The sequence below is a fragment of the Gavia stellata genome, chromosome 11, assembly GCF_030936135.1.
Source record: "Gavia stellata isolate bGavSte3 chromosome 11, bGavSte3.hap2, whole genome shotgun sequence".
Taxonomy (NCBI): domain Eukaryota; kingdom Metazoa; phylum Chordata; class Aves; order Gaviiformes; family Gaviidae; genus Gavia; species Gavia stellata.
Window position 1 is genome coordinate 26,330,225 of NC_082604.1, and position 18,545 is coordinate 26,348,769.

The following is an 18,545-nucleotide window of genomic DNA, read 5'->3' on the forward strand; positions in this document are numbered from 1 at the left end:
ACCTGCGGTTTAGACTGGCTTTGCACCTGCAGCGCTGAATTCTGGTGGAAACAATACTTGAGAGGTTCAAGGAAAAGGAGGATATTGGGTATACTAAGCAGCGTGGGTGATTTCCTATTTGAAGCCTAAGAGGAGAGAGAAAACAGCCCGTGACATCATATGGGTACCATTTTTAACTCTAACATCAGAAGAGAACAATGCAGATTTCTACGGTAGCCTACAGATGGCCATGAGTCAACTAATACAACTGATGCTTGCCAGTTGTTGACATGTCTGTGCAGAGGACACTCCTTTTTTATCTGCCACAGTTGTTTAAAACCCAAAAATAACTACTTACCTTACAGTGAAAAGAAAAGTTTGAGGTACTTCAAAATTGTGCTAATCTTGAGCTGTACAACAGCAAAAAGTACAGGGGAGGTCCGTGCTTTAAGCAAGAAGAAGGAAGGAGAGGCAGGATTTTATTATACTTCTAATTCTGTTTTTCTTTCTAGATTATAAAATTGTTGCCCCGTGCTACGTACAAACCACTGCATCTTCCCTTTCCTGTACAAGCTCATGCCTGATTTTCCCCAAAACATTTTTCTCTCTGTAGCATTTCTACAACTATACCATTAGCCTTTGAGCAGATGTCAGACAGTAAGGAACGGCTGCCTACAGATCAAGTTGCTGCTGCCAACTCTCGCGAGCTTTGTGTCAGAAACAGTTGATTATAATGTCAGTACTGTCCAATTCACGGGTTTAAAGCAGCAGCTGCATACTGCATTTTCCCTGAAGTATTCGAAGAGCCTGACTCTTAAAACTTTGTAGTTCTTGTAATAGAAGTGGGGTAAGTGATTCTCTATTTACACGTCTCTGTCTGCCAGAATAATTTACTGTTCAGCTTGATTTGCACGGGGATTGGGATCTTTTAAAATGTTATGCTCTGCCCATTTGTTGCTCTCTTGGGAAAACTCACTCCGCTCTGCAAATGGAACGAGTAAGCAGGCGTGTGTATCAGAGCTTGGTATTATTCAAGGGATCCTGGGCTAAGTAAATTAAGCTGAGCTAGAAATCACTTATTAATTCAACCGTCTTTTCTATTTAAATAGTGATTATATGGTCTTGTGTATAGATTTTTTGGCTAGGTAAAGATTTGCAAGGAGAGGAAACAGTCATTGAAATAAATTGTGTTCCCTTGCTGAATAAGGATACAAAAGCATAGTCTGTTTAACTTTTGCTGGAGTAACCTGCTGCAGAAGCAGCTTTTTAAAGTATGCAAATGTATTATATGATATATCTCTGCTTGGTTAAGGTTGATGAGCTAAAGCAATCTTCTGACCCTTTTACTCTCACAGTAATAATCAAGTAATGTTTGTTTTGCTCAGTGTGCTTTACATTGTTGAGTTTGTTTTAATGCAGCATTAAAAAGCTTATTAAAAGTTATATTTGCCATACGTTCAAAGTGTAATAACCATCCTCTGTCACTTGCTACTTTTGTTAATATTAACAGAGTAACTTGAGACTAGACAAGTCCTCTCATTCAGTAGTACGAAACTTCTGTGTTGTTCAAGCTTGATCTATTTCAAACTTTTTCTTTAATCTGTTCTTTTGCAGAGCTAATTAAAAAGGTACAGAACTGAATTTTTTGTTAGTTTTTTGGTTTGTGAAATTCTTGTCTAAAACTTCTTAGGGTCAAAAGCTATGCCTTTATCTTTTGCAATGTTACAGTGTTTTCCTCCCATCCCATTCCTTTTTTGATTAACAGGAAAGTGCAGAGGGGAAATAATTTTAATTACTATTTAGATATTAAAAGCTTTAGGAACTTTAATATCTCTTGCTTTTCTTAGTGTCATTTTCTCTTCTTCATAATGACGATGTTTGATATCTCTTATTATTTCCAGCTTGTTGTTGTGGTTTGGTCCTGGGTGGTATGTTAGAAGTGACTTTGTGAAAAAAGACAGGGTCAGTGAAACACCAGACTTACTTAGAGAAATTACTTTTCCCATCACACAGTGCTGTGCATCGGGTACACACATACCCACCTACATTCCTACTGTTAACATTTCTCACAGTTGCCTTGGTTGACTGTGAGATAGGGTGAAAGAGTTTAGCCCTAAGCTAATCTTTACATACCTTTTCTCACCCAGCTCTTAAAAGATCTTATTACAGGAACGAATGGGAAAAAAAAAAAATGACTGGCACATAGAGAGGGAAGCTAAATGCCACTAAATGATGTGAGCCTCCTGTGCGGGTCCTGCGGGCTGCCGGAGCGAGCCTCTGCTTGGCCAAACTCCTCGGGAGCTGCTGGACCACATGTGTCATCCAGGTTGCCTACTCACATCTCTAAAGTTTAGCCTACATGGGACCATTTGCAGGTTTCTGGAAGTCAAGCTGAAGGCTAGCTGGAGTGTTAGACCAGCTCTGAAGTCTATTGCCCCCCTTCACCACCTTATCTTTTTTTTTAATAAAAAACCAAGAGCATAAATGTTTATATTTTCTAAAATTTATCTATTTTCTATCTGTTTTGATGAATGCTAAAAATATTGTCTCTGAAGATTCTTGCCTGCTCCTTTGATGCTATCTCAAAGTCAGGAACCTCTTTGCGCAAAATCTTCCTTTTTCCCTCCTGCATTTTCTCAGCTGATTTCCAAGAATACGCAAACAAGCAGGACGAGCTCAGATTAGGCCGCAGCTGTACTTTCGACAGAAATTAGCCTCATTCCTTTTAAGGACACAAGTGCTTCTCATTAACAAAGAATGGCCTGTTTAAAGTGGCAGGACAGAGTACGCTATGTACAACAGGGCAAGAAGCAAAAAATAGAAGGAAGCTTTGTTGACCGTTTTCAAATATGTAAGCCATAGAAATGGGTTTATGCAAATAGTCTTTTTCTGACTTTTCACTTTCAAGGGGAAGATACTGGGGTTTTTATAGCATTTGAAAAGGTTGGAGTAAATAGGACTATTAGTATGCTTAAATGTGGTACATAATCAGCATCTATATCCTTAGCTTTAAGATAATATTAATTATCACTTTGAAAAGTTCTCAGGAAGCAAAGACCAGGCCATACTTAAATTATTACGCATCACCTACATATATTAAAAAATCCTTGGCTCTTCAGCATTTTAATGTTCATTCTAAGTAGTAGAAGTATGACTACTTGTCATGGCTAAGATGGCTGTAAACTTGGTTAAGTTGCTTTAGAGAAAAAAATTTTGAAACAAATGTTTCATTTAGGTCGTGGAGTAGCTCTGTATGCAGTCGCCCACAGGAGCTGATGAACTGACAGTCAGTTCAGAGGCACTTCATGTACTTCACTTGTTAAAACACCTTCAGATCTTAAGACATACAAGTAGGACAGTGAAATCATCTGGTGTTTTGAGTTTATAGCGATGCCATCTCAATGGTTTGCTTCAGCCCAGGCATCTACTGTGACACAAGCATATACTTCAAAACTTATGTGGACCTGGAAATCCTTGGATTAAAACTTGGCTTCAAGCTCCTTTTTAGTATTCACGGGATGCATATATATGTGTGGAAAAGCCTGTGCCTAGTGACGTTTGTTATCACTATTGATTTGAGAATACACGTTGCCAAAGTAACCTCTAACAAAATAATGGCTAGTCAGGTATGGCATTTTCCATCACAGATCATAAAATGTCCTGTTCATCGTGCCAGTGGAAATGCAAGTGGTTAAGTCATCTGCTAACTGAAGTAGTCAGAGTCTGCTTATACGACTTTACCTTCTCTAGTCTGGCTTCTTCGGTTCTATTTTTCTGACGCACTCTACCGAATACTAAACACAGTTTTTGCAACATGACTAACTAACAAGAAGTTACAGTTAAAGACTGCTGAGCTTTGTGCTTATTTTCTTATTTTCAATGCCCTTGGGATGACCTACACCCTTTTTGAATAAACTGTTCTGGCCCTGGTACTAACACATTGCAATACTAAATCCAAATTTCTTTTTTCCTGTGTTTCAGGCATCATGGTTTGGACAAATGACACAAGTAGCTATACCAGATTTCTTATATATCTTCTTCTCCTGTGTATGTTCATCAGGAAGATAACACCTGAAGATAACATCATTACAACAAAGAAAGGCAGAGTCAGAGGGACAAACCTGCAGGTACTGGGAGGAACCGTGACAGCCTTCCTTGGAATACCTTATGGACAGCCACCCATTGGTAGACTGAGATTTCAAAAACCAGAACCTCGTGAGAAGTGGTCAGATGTTTGGGATGCCACAAAACATGCAAACTCGTGTTACCAGCTTATAGATACAACTTACCCAGGTTTTCCTGGATCAGAGATGTGGAATCCAAAAACTAACCTAAGTGAAGACTGCTTATACCTTAATGTATGGATTCCTTCTCCCAAACCCAAGAACGCAACTGTCATGGTGTGGATATATGGTGGTGGCTTTGAGAGTGGGTCAACTTCCCTACCGGTCTATGATGGCAAGTTTCTGGCCAGGGTAGAAAGAGTCATTGTAGTGTCCATGAACTACAGGACTGGTGCATTAGGATTTTTGGCTTTGCCAGGAAACCAGGAAGCTCCTGGAAATGCAGGTTTATTTGATCAAAGATTGGCACTTCAGTGGGTCCAAGAGAACATAGCAGCATTTGGAGGCAATCCAAAAAGTGTGACTATCTTTGGGGAGAGCGCTGGCTCGGCTTCTGTCAGCTACCATATCCTTTCTCCTAAAAGCCATCCTTTATTCACAAGAGCCATCATGCAAAGCGGATCTGCAAATGCCCCTTGGGCTGCAATAACGGCATCTGAAGCCAGAAACAGAACAATGGCTTTAGCTAAACAACTCCAGTGTCCCACCAGCAATGAGACAGAGCTAATTCTCTGCCTCCAAGACAAGGACCCAAAGGATATACTGGAGAATGAAATTTTTGTTTTAACATATCACTCTCTTTTACAAGTATATTTTTGTCCAACTGTTGATGGTGATTTTCTCTCAGACATGCCAGAAACATTGGTTGAGAATGGCCTTTTCAAACAAATGCAGATCTTAATTGGTGTTAATAAAGATGAAGGATCAGCATTTCTAGCATATGGAGTCCCTGGCTTCAGCAAGGATAGTGATGGCTTGATCAATAAAACAGAATTTGAAACAGCTTTAACTCTGTGCTTCCCAGAAGCAAGCAAACTTGCAATAGAATCAGTCATTTTTCAGTACACAGATTGGGAAAACGAGGAAAAGCCAGAACATTATCGTGATGCCATGGATGATATTATTGGTGACTACAATATAATATGTCCTGCAATGGAATTCACCAAAAAATTTGCACAACTAGGACACAACGCATTCTTTTATTTCTTTGAACACCGATCCTCAAAGCTCCCTTGGCCAGAGTGGATGGGAGTAATGCATGGTTATGAGATTGAGTTTGTGTTCGGATTGCCCCTAGAAAGAAGAGTGAATTACACCAAAGCTGAAGAAATCTTAAGCCGGTCCATGTTGAGACACTGGGCAACTTTTGCGAAAACTGGGTAAGTTTACTGTGGAAGTTTGTTTGATTGGTCAGAGGCATGTTGTTTCAGAGGCAGAAAAAGCTGAACTGTTTTGGTGGTGATTTGAAGCCTGATGAGAATGATGAGGAAAGAGTAAGTGTTTGGCTATCCAGAATTCTTATTTTAGTTCTGATAAAAACACCGTCTTAGTAAAATAAACTGGTGAAGCGTAGCTTACTGTATTGGATGAGCTCAAAAAAACAATGTGTATGCACCCATAAAAGCAAATGTGAAATATTTTTTTGCCACAGCAGCAGTTGTTACAAAGGAAGGTAATGGTTTCAAGTTTTAGAAAGAAGATATTTCAAATTCTGGGAAAGACTTCCAACAGTAGATGTGGGAGCAAAAAGCCCGATTTCCTTTAAGTTGTGATTTGCTCAGAACATGCAGGTGTATAATATGAAGGTATATTATTTTCACATGATGAAGTGATTGGGATTGCAGGATGTTCTTTTCAGAAAGCCTATCTTCCCATGGGTACTGGAAGTATAATCCTGCATTTCACTGAGGCTGATGACAAATCACTTGCTATTTCCATTAGACTCATCTTCAAGTGAAATATGTCCTAGCCTGTGTAAGAAGCAAATAAGCATATTTCATTTGGATGTTTGAAATGTATTAAATACAACCCCTCATTCAATCTATTTAGCTGGAGTCCAAGAGAAGTGAGACAGCCCTCGCTCTGTACGGCAGGGTTGTGGGGCTCTCTCAACACAATATTCAGTTTTAAATGAGAACATTTCGTGCGGTAAGAAAAACAGCCACTACCAGAGTCATCTACGATTAGTCTCAAGGCTGCAAGCCTGATGGGATGGGGAGGTATCTTGTCTTCTCAGAAGCTCAGTTTGTGTTCTCTCCTGAGAAAATTATACATATAAAAATCTGTACCTGTGAGAACGTACAATCAAACACTTAATTCACACTTTAAAAATGTTTAATTAACTTAAATTTTTAAATCCTGCATTAATTTTACTTCCATGATGGACTTTTCCTTTGATTTGTGAAGGATACGTAGATTTGTAAAGGCTGAAATCAACTTTGGAACAGGATCTAATTATTTTTCTTAATAGATTAGAAATCAGAGGACACCACTGTGTTCATTTAGTCCATATAACCTTGTACATAACACAAAACACAGGTAGGACTTAAACATTTCCAGTGATGAAAAATCTAGAACAAATGTTATAAAAGGAGGTCTTGTATCTGCTCTGAATTTGCCTATTATACTTTTGCAGGTGCTATTTTTTTTTTTTTTTGACAATTTCTAAGCTTTATATTATGATTTATGTTCCATATAGAGATAATTCCAGGTTCTATTCAAATAACCCTTAATCCTTTTTTCTTGGTTAAATAAACCAGGTTATACTCTTGAGGCTTTCATTATTATGCATTTTTTCAAGTCCTTAAATACTAACTGTGCATCTTCTCTAAAACTGTGATTCAACACCTTGTGGGAACTTTCTGTGTTGGAATGGAACACCGTCGTCCCCAAAGAGTCCTAATTACAGGTGTCATCCATCCCCTCTAGTTCAACCTGATATTCCCCTGTTTACTCATCCAAGGAAAGTACTATTTGCCTCGACTGTGGTGTTATGCCAGCAGATGCTGTGTGCCTGCCTGTGCGCAGTGGCTCTGCAATCGCCCCGATCCCGCGGTCCCCCCTTCTGCGGTGGCTCTGCTTCGGCTCTGCAATGCCCTGCACTTGGTGGCTGGCACCGACCTGCGGGCAGCCCGGCTGCTGCCCGAGCCCTGCGCCGTCCCTTCACGTTACACTCCAGGGTGAACTAAGAGCTTCTTTTTTATATGCATCCTTTTTTTAACAGATTTCCTTACCGATAGATGTGGTTGATTGTTTGCCTTGATATGTAGAAATATTAATTACATTAACAAGGTCTATCCCCTTTACATGTTGGAGCCTGTAATATTTTTTTTCCACCATAAGTGAAGAGCACAGTAAAATTCAGAACATGACTATACAGATAGCTATACTCATCAATGCATAATGTTTTAATACAGGTTTTATTCTTGTAAAATTTCATCTAAAATTTAGTCTAGGAGCTCTTCCTGCTTCTCTCTTTACTCAGAGCCTGATGACACCACTCCATATGAATTCGGTGTGAAAGACTGTAGCACAGAGAGAAGCATTCAGCAGGGGTGCACGTTCCGGAATTGAGCTGTGCAGTTGATTTATCAATGCCAAAAATGCATCTGATTGATAGATTCCCAGGACGAAGCCTGCACAATGAGGTCAGGTAAAGCTCGGTAACAATTCCTGCATCGTGAAGACATGCTATGACAACATTGCTCTGAAACCGGTGTCATTAGGCCCTTAGTGGAGAGCAAACTGAGTGAAGGCTCCTTATTACATACTGCAACTTTACAACCTGCCCTACAGGAGTTTGCAGTCAGGGTCTTATACCAGAGATAATGGATCTTTCCATTAAACAGAACTATTTCTTAGTAGGAAAAGAGAAATTCAGGTCTATATTAGAAGTTGCAGAATAATATTTACATTTTTGTGAACTATGGGTTTCCACTGGATTACATGTATATATTTAAAATATGCATCATATATATTTTATGTCTATATAAATATATAAAAATATATAAATGTATTATACATTATAGAAAATAGATTTACGTATGAAACATAACTCTATATATTTATACAAAAATATGTTATTTAAAATATAAACATATAAAATATACTATATATTTACCTCCATATAAATACAGCTACATATATAAAATCTCAATTACCTGCTATGCAAAATAGATACACTGTCCCTGTCAGTGTAGCTAACTAAAATTAGACAACATAAGGTACTTTCAGGTTGAAGTTTATAGAAGACAGTCCCATCATCTAGTCTGATTATTATTTGCGCTATAATTAGATTAGCCTACAGATTGAATTTCAAGTGGTTCCCACAACAAACAGCAAATAATCCCTCCCTCTGCTTCCACCACAAGTATCAAAAACATCACTATTAGGGTAGACAATACAATCATGCAATTTTATGTACCAGTAAAAGATGAGCTCGATATTAACCCATTATGTGACACTTTTCTCACCGTCTAGACCACAGATCCCTTAGGCTCTGTAACACATTATTCCTAGTGTACAATGAGTGGAGAAATAATAAAAATTGTCAATAATTCCAAAAGTAATAGCTGATCCTTGTTTCCCTGGCACCTCTGAGCATGCAGTAAACATTTCTAAAGAACTGGGGAAGCCCTGCTTGACATAACATTTATAGTAAACTCTGGCATGATCAAAGGGCAAACATTTGAGGAGAAAATTACTTTATCATTGATGTCTCCAGTAGATGAGGAGAAAATCAAGCAAAAGATGAAAATCAGAAATATTGTACAGGACAATTTTTAGTGAGGGCGTTTGACCTAATATTCTAATGTGCAGAAGTACAAAAGCGCAAGGGAGGAAAGAGCAACCTGCAGAGGAAAAAGATAAGGTAGAGTCAACAAAAGCTGAAAGAAATCAGTTTTCTCCTGGTACTTTCTGATTGGGAGGGACTGAGAGGCAGCTCAGATCACTGTATGTGGAGCTGTTTCTCATGAGGGGTCTTCAAGCCCATAGTTTGACCTGAATGATCTCTGTTTTTCATTCTCACATGAGCACTAGGAATAAAAGTGGTGATATGAAAAGTCAAAGGTATGCCCTGTAGGAGCATTTTCTGTTTCTTAGAAATGCCCAACATCATCTAAGAACAAAAGAAAAGATGTTGGGGAGAAAGAGAGAAGTGACTCCTTCAAAGGATCCCAAGAGTCTATGTGAAATTCTTGATTCCTACATTTCTCAGTAAACAAAAGGAGACTGTCAGCCAGCCCAAGGATTTCCAACTCGGCCACCACCCCCATCTGTAGCTGATGCAATTTTCCAAGTTGCTAGGCACTTCTTATTTCACATCCTTGCTAAAAATAAATGTCAGTGATAACTGACCATTGTTGCTGGAAAATTAACAGGGATAAAGATAATCTATTTTGAATATGAATGGGGAATGGGTAATGCAGTTGATTCAGTAGGAGATGGGAAGAGACATTTCGCCTGCGAAGCCTGAAGTTAGATGCTGGCATTATACACCAATATCTCTCTTCAGGACCCAAGGGAATAGTGTCATTTTAGGAATCTGTCATATATTGACATGGTCTGTAACATCTGTGAAGACCCCGCTGAAATAGTCTTTGACAATAAGCCACTGCTTTTCAGTCACGAGATTCCCTGCAGATTCATTATCCGGAACAGGGTTCAGCAGCTTGGGAACTCCTGGGAACTATGGATACCGTAACTACCTCTGTTACTGCACATAGGGACAGGCTGCTCGTCACTATCTGCAGTATTTACCCATATAAATAATGCTCCTTCATATCACATAATCTGAGAAGAATGAAAAAGAAAATTACCTCGTGGGTCTGACTCTTCAAGCAGTTGACATTGAGTAGCTTGAAGAAAGGACAGACTGGGAGGCCCATCAGATTCCTGGTAGTGATGTTTAGGATCAGCCCTTTGGATTATTTCTAGCTAATGCTAAGACTGATGCTCATAGATAGACCCAGGACAGAGGTAAGCACCCACAGTGGAGCTGTGGCTAAGCAGACTGGCAATGTGGGTAACTTACCCTCCGGTTATACAGTTGCAGCATCTCTGCCCCTCAGAAATATGCTTATCATTCATTTTGGGAGCAGATCTAAGTAATCAGTGGTACAGATTATCTGTTAGACTCTTGCAAGGATGTGCTACACGTGGAGAAAAATACCATGCTCCAATTCACAGTGTTTAGAAAAGCATCACTCCAATAACTAGTCTTTTATTCCATGAGACACACAGCCAGTTCCTGCCCTTCCCAGTACAGCTGAAGTGCCTCTGCCCTCCAGTCCTGGACAATCCCCAGCACCCTGGTATCTGAATTCTACTGGCAGCTGAACACTTGTATCTTCCACTGACCTCTTCACTTTAAAATTGGATTCAATGCATTGAGGAGCAAGCGTGTTGGTAGGAACCTCCTGGCTGAACAGTGTGAAGTCAGTCTTGGAGTGGGTCCTGATGTCCGTTAAGGTGCAGAGAAAAGTAACTATTACTAAACTGCCAATAAATTCCTGGGATTGGAAGACAAAAGTTTCCAGGTATGGTAATTCTTTTTCCATCACCTGAACAATTCTGCTGTTTCATTATCACTACAATTTTTAATGACTGAACTTTTGGTATCAGGTAAGGTTGACCAAGTAGCCCAGCCGTTCCTAGTGCTATTAGCATAATTTCTTAGAATATTTTTTTTCTGCATGTACTTGAGCCTTGAAAGAACAATATTGTCATCACACGCTCAAAAATACCTGTTCTACCAGTGAGGGAAGAAAGACCGTTGTTACTGATGCTGTATGATAAAATATTTGTGTTCTAGGAAAGAACAGATTCCAAAATCAATGTTCTTGATTTACGCTTTGATTTAAAATTCCTCCATTACCCTGAGCTAGGGTCTCCTCAGCTGATTCTTGCATTTAAGAATATTGGCAGTTGCATATCAATTAGTAGCCTTAAAATCATTTGATAAAATGCCAGACATCATCAAAATTAGACAGGCAAATAGATGTAGCCAAATTGTATTCAGCAGAAAACCGTAGTGTGTTGTCATATAGAAGGGGGTGGATCAGACTCGGTATGATTGTGCTTGTGTATAGGTAAAGCTCATGTTAACAATACTAAATCAGTTTTCAGCGGCCTTCTCCTGAATGCTTTCCAGCACACTTTATTTTAAGCGATGTCCATGGCAAAACAATTTAAATTTCTCTTTCGAAACAGTTTTAAAATTCATTTCTCTGCTGCACTTATGTTATTCTTCAGAAAGCTTTGGGAAGTAAGCAAGTGACACTAACAGGTACTATCAATCATAAGCAGCAGAATGCTCTGCTAACTCTAGTAAGAGGAAGTTTTATTTACCATGAAAAAATATATGGCCTCCCAAATCTGTGGTTGCTAGGTTATGCCTTTTGCATTACTTTATTCATTAGATTTGGTAACTGTATTCTTTAGGCATGAGTGACGTAAAGTGACAAGGAGACAGACAAATCAGATGAGACGAAAACTCAAATAAGAATGTCGTGGAACATACAAAAATAATATTTTTAAGGCTTTGTGAAAAATGTTTCGGATAAAAGGAAACTGGCAAAACTTGTCTCACTGCCAGTTTTACAACTGCTGAAACAAATCTTAGCAGCTTTTTCTATAAAGTGAAGCCTTTGAAATATTTCCTCCTACGTTTTAGGGGAATTTGTGAGGCTTTGATTGTCCCACTAAAGCTCTGAAGCACTTTGCCTGGGTATTATTGCCTTTCCCTGATGTTCCACTGGTAGACATATAATAAATTTCAGTGCTTTTGTTACCAACTTATCACAACATGTTTACAGAGAGTAGTTTCAGAACAGTGAGAACAAAACCAACAGTCTCATACAGAGTCCAGACAGCAGATTGAACTGGGGACTTATATACTCTATGTATGGAAAGGAATGAATAAACTGGAGGGAAAAAAGAAAATAAGAAACTCCAACCACTTTTAATTTTCTAATACTTCAGAAACTAGGAAGTTTTACATACCACTAAGCCATTTCATGATAAGAAGTTTACTGTGGGTTGTATTTCTTCCTGAGATTAGCCCATGTTCACAGGGAGAGAGGCAGGTACCTGGGTTGGAGCCACTCAGCTGAGACCTGGTGCTGGGTCTTCAAACGCACCGGAGCTGTAGCTCAGCGGGACCAAGAGACTTTCCCTGAGGCTGCTGCTTCTGGCATCTCACGTTTTTTCCGGAATAAGTCATTTGTCATCTTAACTAGTGATTTGACTGGATCAGGTCAAGAATCCGTAACAGAAGATTTCTGTGTGTGAGGTAAAAAACAAAGGAGTAGAAACGAGGCATAAGAGACGTTTCTAAAAATACAAGAAGATCTATGGAAAGTCTTCCTTTCCCATGTTAGGGAAAAACAAAGCTTTAATTTTGACCCAAAAGGGTACATGCATTCTCACACTCACTCTCTTTCACAAGAATAATTTCTGAGCCATGAAAAAAATTATGGAAATCATAATAATGAATAAAAAAAAGGTCAAATTTTAGGAAACTTACTCCTATTTCTCCACTTTCACTTTCGGGTTTTGGGTTCTTAAAAGTGACTCATTATCTTTCCAGGGTCCATACATATTGTTATATTCAGAAGCAGTAATGGGAACATCGTTTTAGCAATCTATTTGGAAATAATGCATCATGGGAAAAATCAGTAACCAGAGACTCACATTTGGCAGTCATCTCTCTCTTTCTGGCATGCAAGCTGACAAGCTGTCATTGAATTTAAAAATTGTAAACAGGAGTGTTTGATTCAGTCATCTTTTGAAAATAGGTCTGGGATACAAATTGTTTAGATTGTTTTAATATTATTACAAATATTGCAAAACTACAAGAAGATGTCTTGTTATTTTCCATATGTGCAGTAAATACAATTCCATCCATACAGATTTTGTTCTTTACAACACATGAATCAAACTATTATTTTCAACCATAAGATGAGAACTTCTATTAAGGAAATGTCCTAATATTGTAGGAGTAATTGAATGAGACATAAAACTAAAACCTAAAACTATAATGCAAAGGTTTGCCTTGAATATAATAGTGGCAATGTTTTCTAGAAAAGGGTAAGCTCCAATACAATTGTCAAAGGCTGAGGGATCAAAACCACCAGTGACGATGCACAGTCCTGGGACTGCGCAAGGTGAACTCCATCTGTCTGCAGTCAGAGGCAGAGAGGCACAAACATGCACGAGAAAAGAAATGATAAAGTGAATCTCTTTGAGGTGAGGTTTTGTAGAGCTATGCTGCCTTTGGCTGATCCTGGAAAAGAAGAGAGGGAAATATCTTGAAAGTGGGTTTTCCTATTTTTGCAACAGAGATAGGTAGAAGAGCCTGAACTGGACATGGTTCCCTGCTGTGCCCAGAACCTGGCAAAGAGCCTACACAGATATGTTTTGGGGAAAGGAGAAGAGTGAAGAGATACAACTGTTCCAAGAGTTGAAATAAAATCACAGTATGATCGCTACCTCAAATTTGGGAGTGGGAATAAGAAACCTGGATGGAAATTATTTAGTGTTTGATGGAAAGTACGTGAGTAAGGAACACAGCAAAACAAGAGAGGGAAATGCTAACTGATGCAAGAGGCTAGGTGAACAAGAAAAGACGAAGAAGAGAGAAAGAACAAAAAGAGACGGAGAGATAAGAGAGGAAAATGTCTGAGACTTGCTAACCCTTTTGGAGGGTGAAAGGATCTGTGAACAGTGAAATGAAGGAAATGCATGCTTGAACTTATTACAAGATATATGTTAGGCAAGTTCACATGTAAAAGCAATACACTTCAGAGATAATCTAGGATTAGGGATTACTTCCCCCATATCATAACTTTTGCAAGCATGTAAACAGTTGCGAAAGTCACTGTGAAATTCTAATTAGTGTTCACCCATAGTTAATCCTTTTTTTAGGGGCACTCTTCTTCCGTGCTGCTTTTCTGCAGCTTAGTTCTTGTTTCATCCTGAAAAAACAGAAATTAAAGTTTAAAAGGTCTGAAAACCCTATTTTCCAGGTGGTTCTGGAACACTAATCTGAAGTCCTACTGAGAAATTTCACATGAAGAATGGAAACCTTTCAGTACACATTTTAATTTACTCCCCAATGCAAGAGATTGGTTGTTTCAGGGAAGTGGCAAAGGGGAGAAAAGAGGAAATGAGAAGCAGCAGAGGTTACCTAACACCATATTTTTGAAGGAAGCTCAATACGGTGTTCAAATTTTTTTTCAATCAATCAGCTGCAAGAGAAGTCAGCTGTGGGTAAACGTAGTTAGCAATTTAGTCACAGGATTTGGGAGATTCTGTCCCCACAAATCTAGAAGCTGCATAAGTAGAAATCAAGCATTTCATGCTTACAGTTAGCGATGTTACACAAGTATATGCTAGCACAGATGTAAAATTAAAAGCTGCCATCATCTGCTTTCCCAGACATCCCTGGCCACCATCTGTGTTCTCTACCTTTCCATGAGGGAAAATAAGACAACTTCCTAATTTCATACAATACAAACTCAAAAGAGCGTTGCCTCAAATTTACACCAGAGAGATCCTTTTCTACTGGAGCTGCTGTTCAAATACTGTGATTTTTACTTTAACTAATGAAGTTTTAAACTTCTGCCTCTCATGAATGTTATTCACCATGGTGTTCTCAAGGAATAACCTCCAAGTGAATTTTCTATATAACTGGAAATGCTTAGAGGTTTAAACAGTTGTTTTTTCCCAGCTATAAAGTAGTCTGCATACTATAATTTCCACAAATGCCCCCTCAGTTTTGAAAAAGAAGGACTTTGAATAGGCTCTGATATCCTCCCCCCTCTTTACATACTATTTCTTCTTGAAAGCATGCCTTTCATGACTCTCAGTACACATGATTATATTTGGAGATCTCCCTCTCAGTGCCAGAATGTAGTTCAAATCAGATTCACAGGATGTGATAATGCTGGGACATAATTTGAATGTGTTTATAGTAGAAAGATACGTGATTTCCAGTTGTAGATGTCAAACCTACACTGAATTTATAACAGAGATAAGAAAATAACTTAATCCTATTTTTTAAAATATCTTATTTGGGGGTTTATGAAGATCATAGCTTCTTATTTACATTTCCCATCATGAAGTATCAATGGTTTGGTTTCACATGAGGCAATAACACATATACACGCTACTGAAAGCTACCTAATGGTTTCATTTCTAGGACTGCTCAATTTGGCCTAGATTACATGGTAGTTGAAGTTTGTGACTCATGCTTTTCCTACCATTCACAGAAATAAAACAGTGGCAGCAGTGGAAAATATAAAGAAAAATGCTACTATGATGAAGTCCGTCAGGATGCAATGAATCTAGATGATTTTATTTATGTGGAGCATCCATCTTGAAAAAAATCATGATTAGGGCTATTACAATTGAAAACAAATCTCAAATAATATATCTTAGTATTGTATCTACTACACAGTCTATATTGAAAATTTTGTCTCTAGAGATAAGGAATGCATTGAATCCATTTATGTAAAAACTTCTGAGTGTCTGGGATGAACTCTGTTAATGGGAGAGAAAGCAAGAGATGGAAACAGCAATCATATACATATAAGTACAGTATTTACTCTTTCTCACAACCAACTGGGCTGACAAATTTTACCAAAGCCACTGGGAATTTAAACCACAGTGTTAATAGTTCCATGGCAATAAAAACATTTTTCTCTCCCTTTACACACTCTCTTTAGGTTTGTCCCAGGGAGCAATTCTGGTTAAGATACCATGTAAGTTTATGTTTTTCCAGGTCATTGGAAGGAGAAGTGAGGTTGTAGAGGAGATAAGAGAGTTTCAGAGGATGAGTAAAAGGGCAAGTGCCATGTGCCTTCCTGTCTACTTATTCTTTTACTTACTTTCCACGGAAGTTACTTCCTCCTTCAAGGTCTCAATAGGGTTCAGCACCTTCTTCCTTTTCCAAATTCAACCTCTTCAACCTCTACAAGTAAGACTAAGAGCTATAGTTTCATTTGATTTCTTCCTGCAGCCAAGAGTGTAAAAAAATAACAGCTTTGAAAAGTGGTCCTTGAAAGCTAAAATTGATACCATACAAAAGGGCATAAGGATCTTACAAAATACTTTACAAGAACGTTAAAAAGACAAAAATGTTCCTTTAGAATAAAGAAGGACTAAGCCATAGTGTTGCCTCTCTCATGTCTATTCAAAAGCGATGTAAATACGAACTGTGAATATTCACACCTGGATTCCTGGAGAAGGTGTGAAATCATCATTGTGAATTCTGTCCAGGAGGAGAGAAGGTTCTTTTGTAAACAGCTACAGGTATTTCTCCAGCTGGGACCTGATCCAAAGTTTTTGATGTCAATCAATCTTTTCCATTTGTTTGGATTTCAATCAGCCCCTAACTAGTAAGCTGGTTCACCTCAAAAAGTGCTGGACACTTCAAACACCATGCAAAATGACACATCAGATGCAAGGCATGTTAAGCAGAAGGAATAAAATACATTTGAAAATTCTTTACTGCTTTATCATAATACAGAATCTAAATGTGTAAATGACTACAACTCTATGTTGTTGGTATGTTACTTTTAGCTTAGTGTGACTGTGAGCATCACACTGAGGGAGTGATAAGTATTTCTTAAAACAAAACAGGATAAAACTTTTTTGGTGGTTTAAAACTATCTCCCCAATAATGTCAAAATTCCATCCATTTCCCTGAACTCAATTTAACTTCAAATCTTCTGTCTTCTTGAAGTCATACCATTAGGTTGAAGATTATTTGCTGGTTTCGGGTTGTTTTGTTTGGGCTTTTTTCCCTCTTGCCAATCAGTCTTCTCACTGTGGCAGCCTCCAGCATCGCTGGCTCTTTCCATTTTCAGGGCTTGCTTTCTTCTCCTTGGCCAGAAATAATGCTCTGGGACGAGAAAGCTGTGAGATTCAGCGTGGTCTCAGTCTCTTATTTACATTCTCTTCAAAACTGTGCAGAACGTGCCTGTATTTGGGATGTACCATCTGAGATATTGAGGGATCTCTGACTGTCAGAGCTTTAGGACTGTAGTAGAGACTTGCTGAAAGGACAGGAGACACAGGTCTGATAGTCCTCACTCAGAGGGAGCCAGAGGATCTTGGGACAACGTTGCTCCCATTTAAATCAATGTGGATCTTCATTATTAGTTGGAGCTAAATTTAGAGAAAGGTCGGGTCATACTTAACTTTACCAGTTGCTCAGGAAAGGACATTTTAACTCGCTTTCAAATTTCTAGTGCTACTGACTCTTAGAACGGTGGGACTGCTCTTCCAGATCTTGTATGATAATCACATCTCACCACATGCTATAAAGATAGCGGAGTTTGGGACAGGGCTTCCTGAAATAGCACCAAGCTCTGCTGGCACATTTTCACAGCGGAGGAGACCTACGTGCAGAAGTGCCAGCATGGGCCCAGGAGGTTAGAAACACACGGCCAGGGTCTGAAGGGCTCATTAGCTCTGGCTCAGTTGACCCGGCTCGTTATTACTCCTGATACCAGAGCAGACTCCAATCCAGGAGCCGGGGATTTGAGGCACTGAGCTCCTAAATGCATTGCAAGCATGCCCAAAGAGCTAAGGCAGAACATCCTGGATCTAAATTTCTCAAATATTGTATTATTTATGGTCAATACCTTAAGACCTACCTTGTCAATCCCTTATATACAGCAGGAATTCACAAATAAGTACCAAGACATGCACAAGCAAGAATCATTTCAACTTTATGGGTGCTTCATGAGGCTGTTTTGAGCAGAACACAATAAGACCAAAAAAGAAGTAACAGCTTGTTGCTTCATTTCCTGAAACTGATATCAGTTGTAATAGTGCATACCACGATAATTTATAGTTTAAGACATTTAAACACACAACTGCTGTCACCAAGCTGGAATCTGGAAGGAATATCCTGAGCTTTATTTAGCCTGTGAAGGTGTAAGAAAGCCTAGCTGGAGAGGCCCTTCTCCAATTTCTGTCAGTTAAAAAGTATGCCAGCTGGATCCGACAGGTTTCTTCAAGGATCAGCAGAAGAAATAATATTTACCTATGATGTAACTTGAAAGGCAGTTTCCTTTTGCTGTGGCTCAGGGGAACTTTACAGTCACTAGAGTATGAACTCGTGTGTGATCTGTGAGTGAGAACTGAGCACAACAGAATATAATGTACCTTCTATAAACAGCTGCTTAAGAAAAGTAATTTGAAGGATTTAAATCTGCAACCTCTCTCAGACTTGTAGTACTCAGTCATATGAGTCCTTTCATTCATTGCAGTGGGAATCTGAGTAAGGCTCAAAGGTCACAGAGTCAGGACCAATGATTTTTGCATCTTATTAAGGAACAAGTAAATGAGAAAGTTTTAATTACTACAGATTTTCAAAAGCTAGTTACTATTTTCTTGCAAGAATTAAATTCTAATAAATAAAACAATGTT

The 18,545-nt window shown here is 38.7% G+C and overlaps 1 protein-coding gene across 2 annotated transcripts in view; it reads left to right on the forward strand.

The window, feature by feature from the left end:
- Positions 1-729: 729 nt before the first annotated feature.
- Positions 730-18,545, forward strand: part of BCHE (butyrylcholinesterase) — a 32,452-nt gene continuing 14,636 nt past the window's right edge. The window contains exons 1-2 of one of the 2 annotated variants that reach the window (XM_059822725.1): positions 730-826; positions 3,961-5,482. In XM_059822725.1, the coding sequence (XP_059678708.1) occupies positions 3,966-5,482 (1,517 nt within the window). In that variant the 5' untranslated portion in view covers positions 730-826; positions 3,961-3,965. Of the gene's footprint in view, positions 827-912; positions 977-3,960; positions 5,483-18,545 lie in introns of those variants that run through there. The other variant, XM_059822724.1, reaches the window with a different exon arrangement.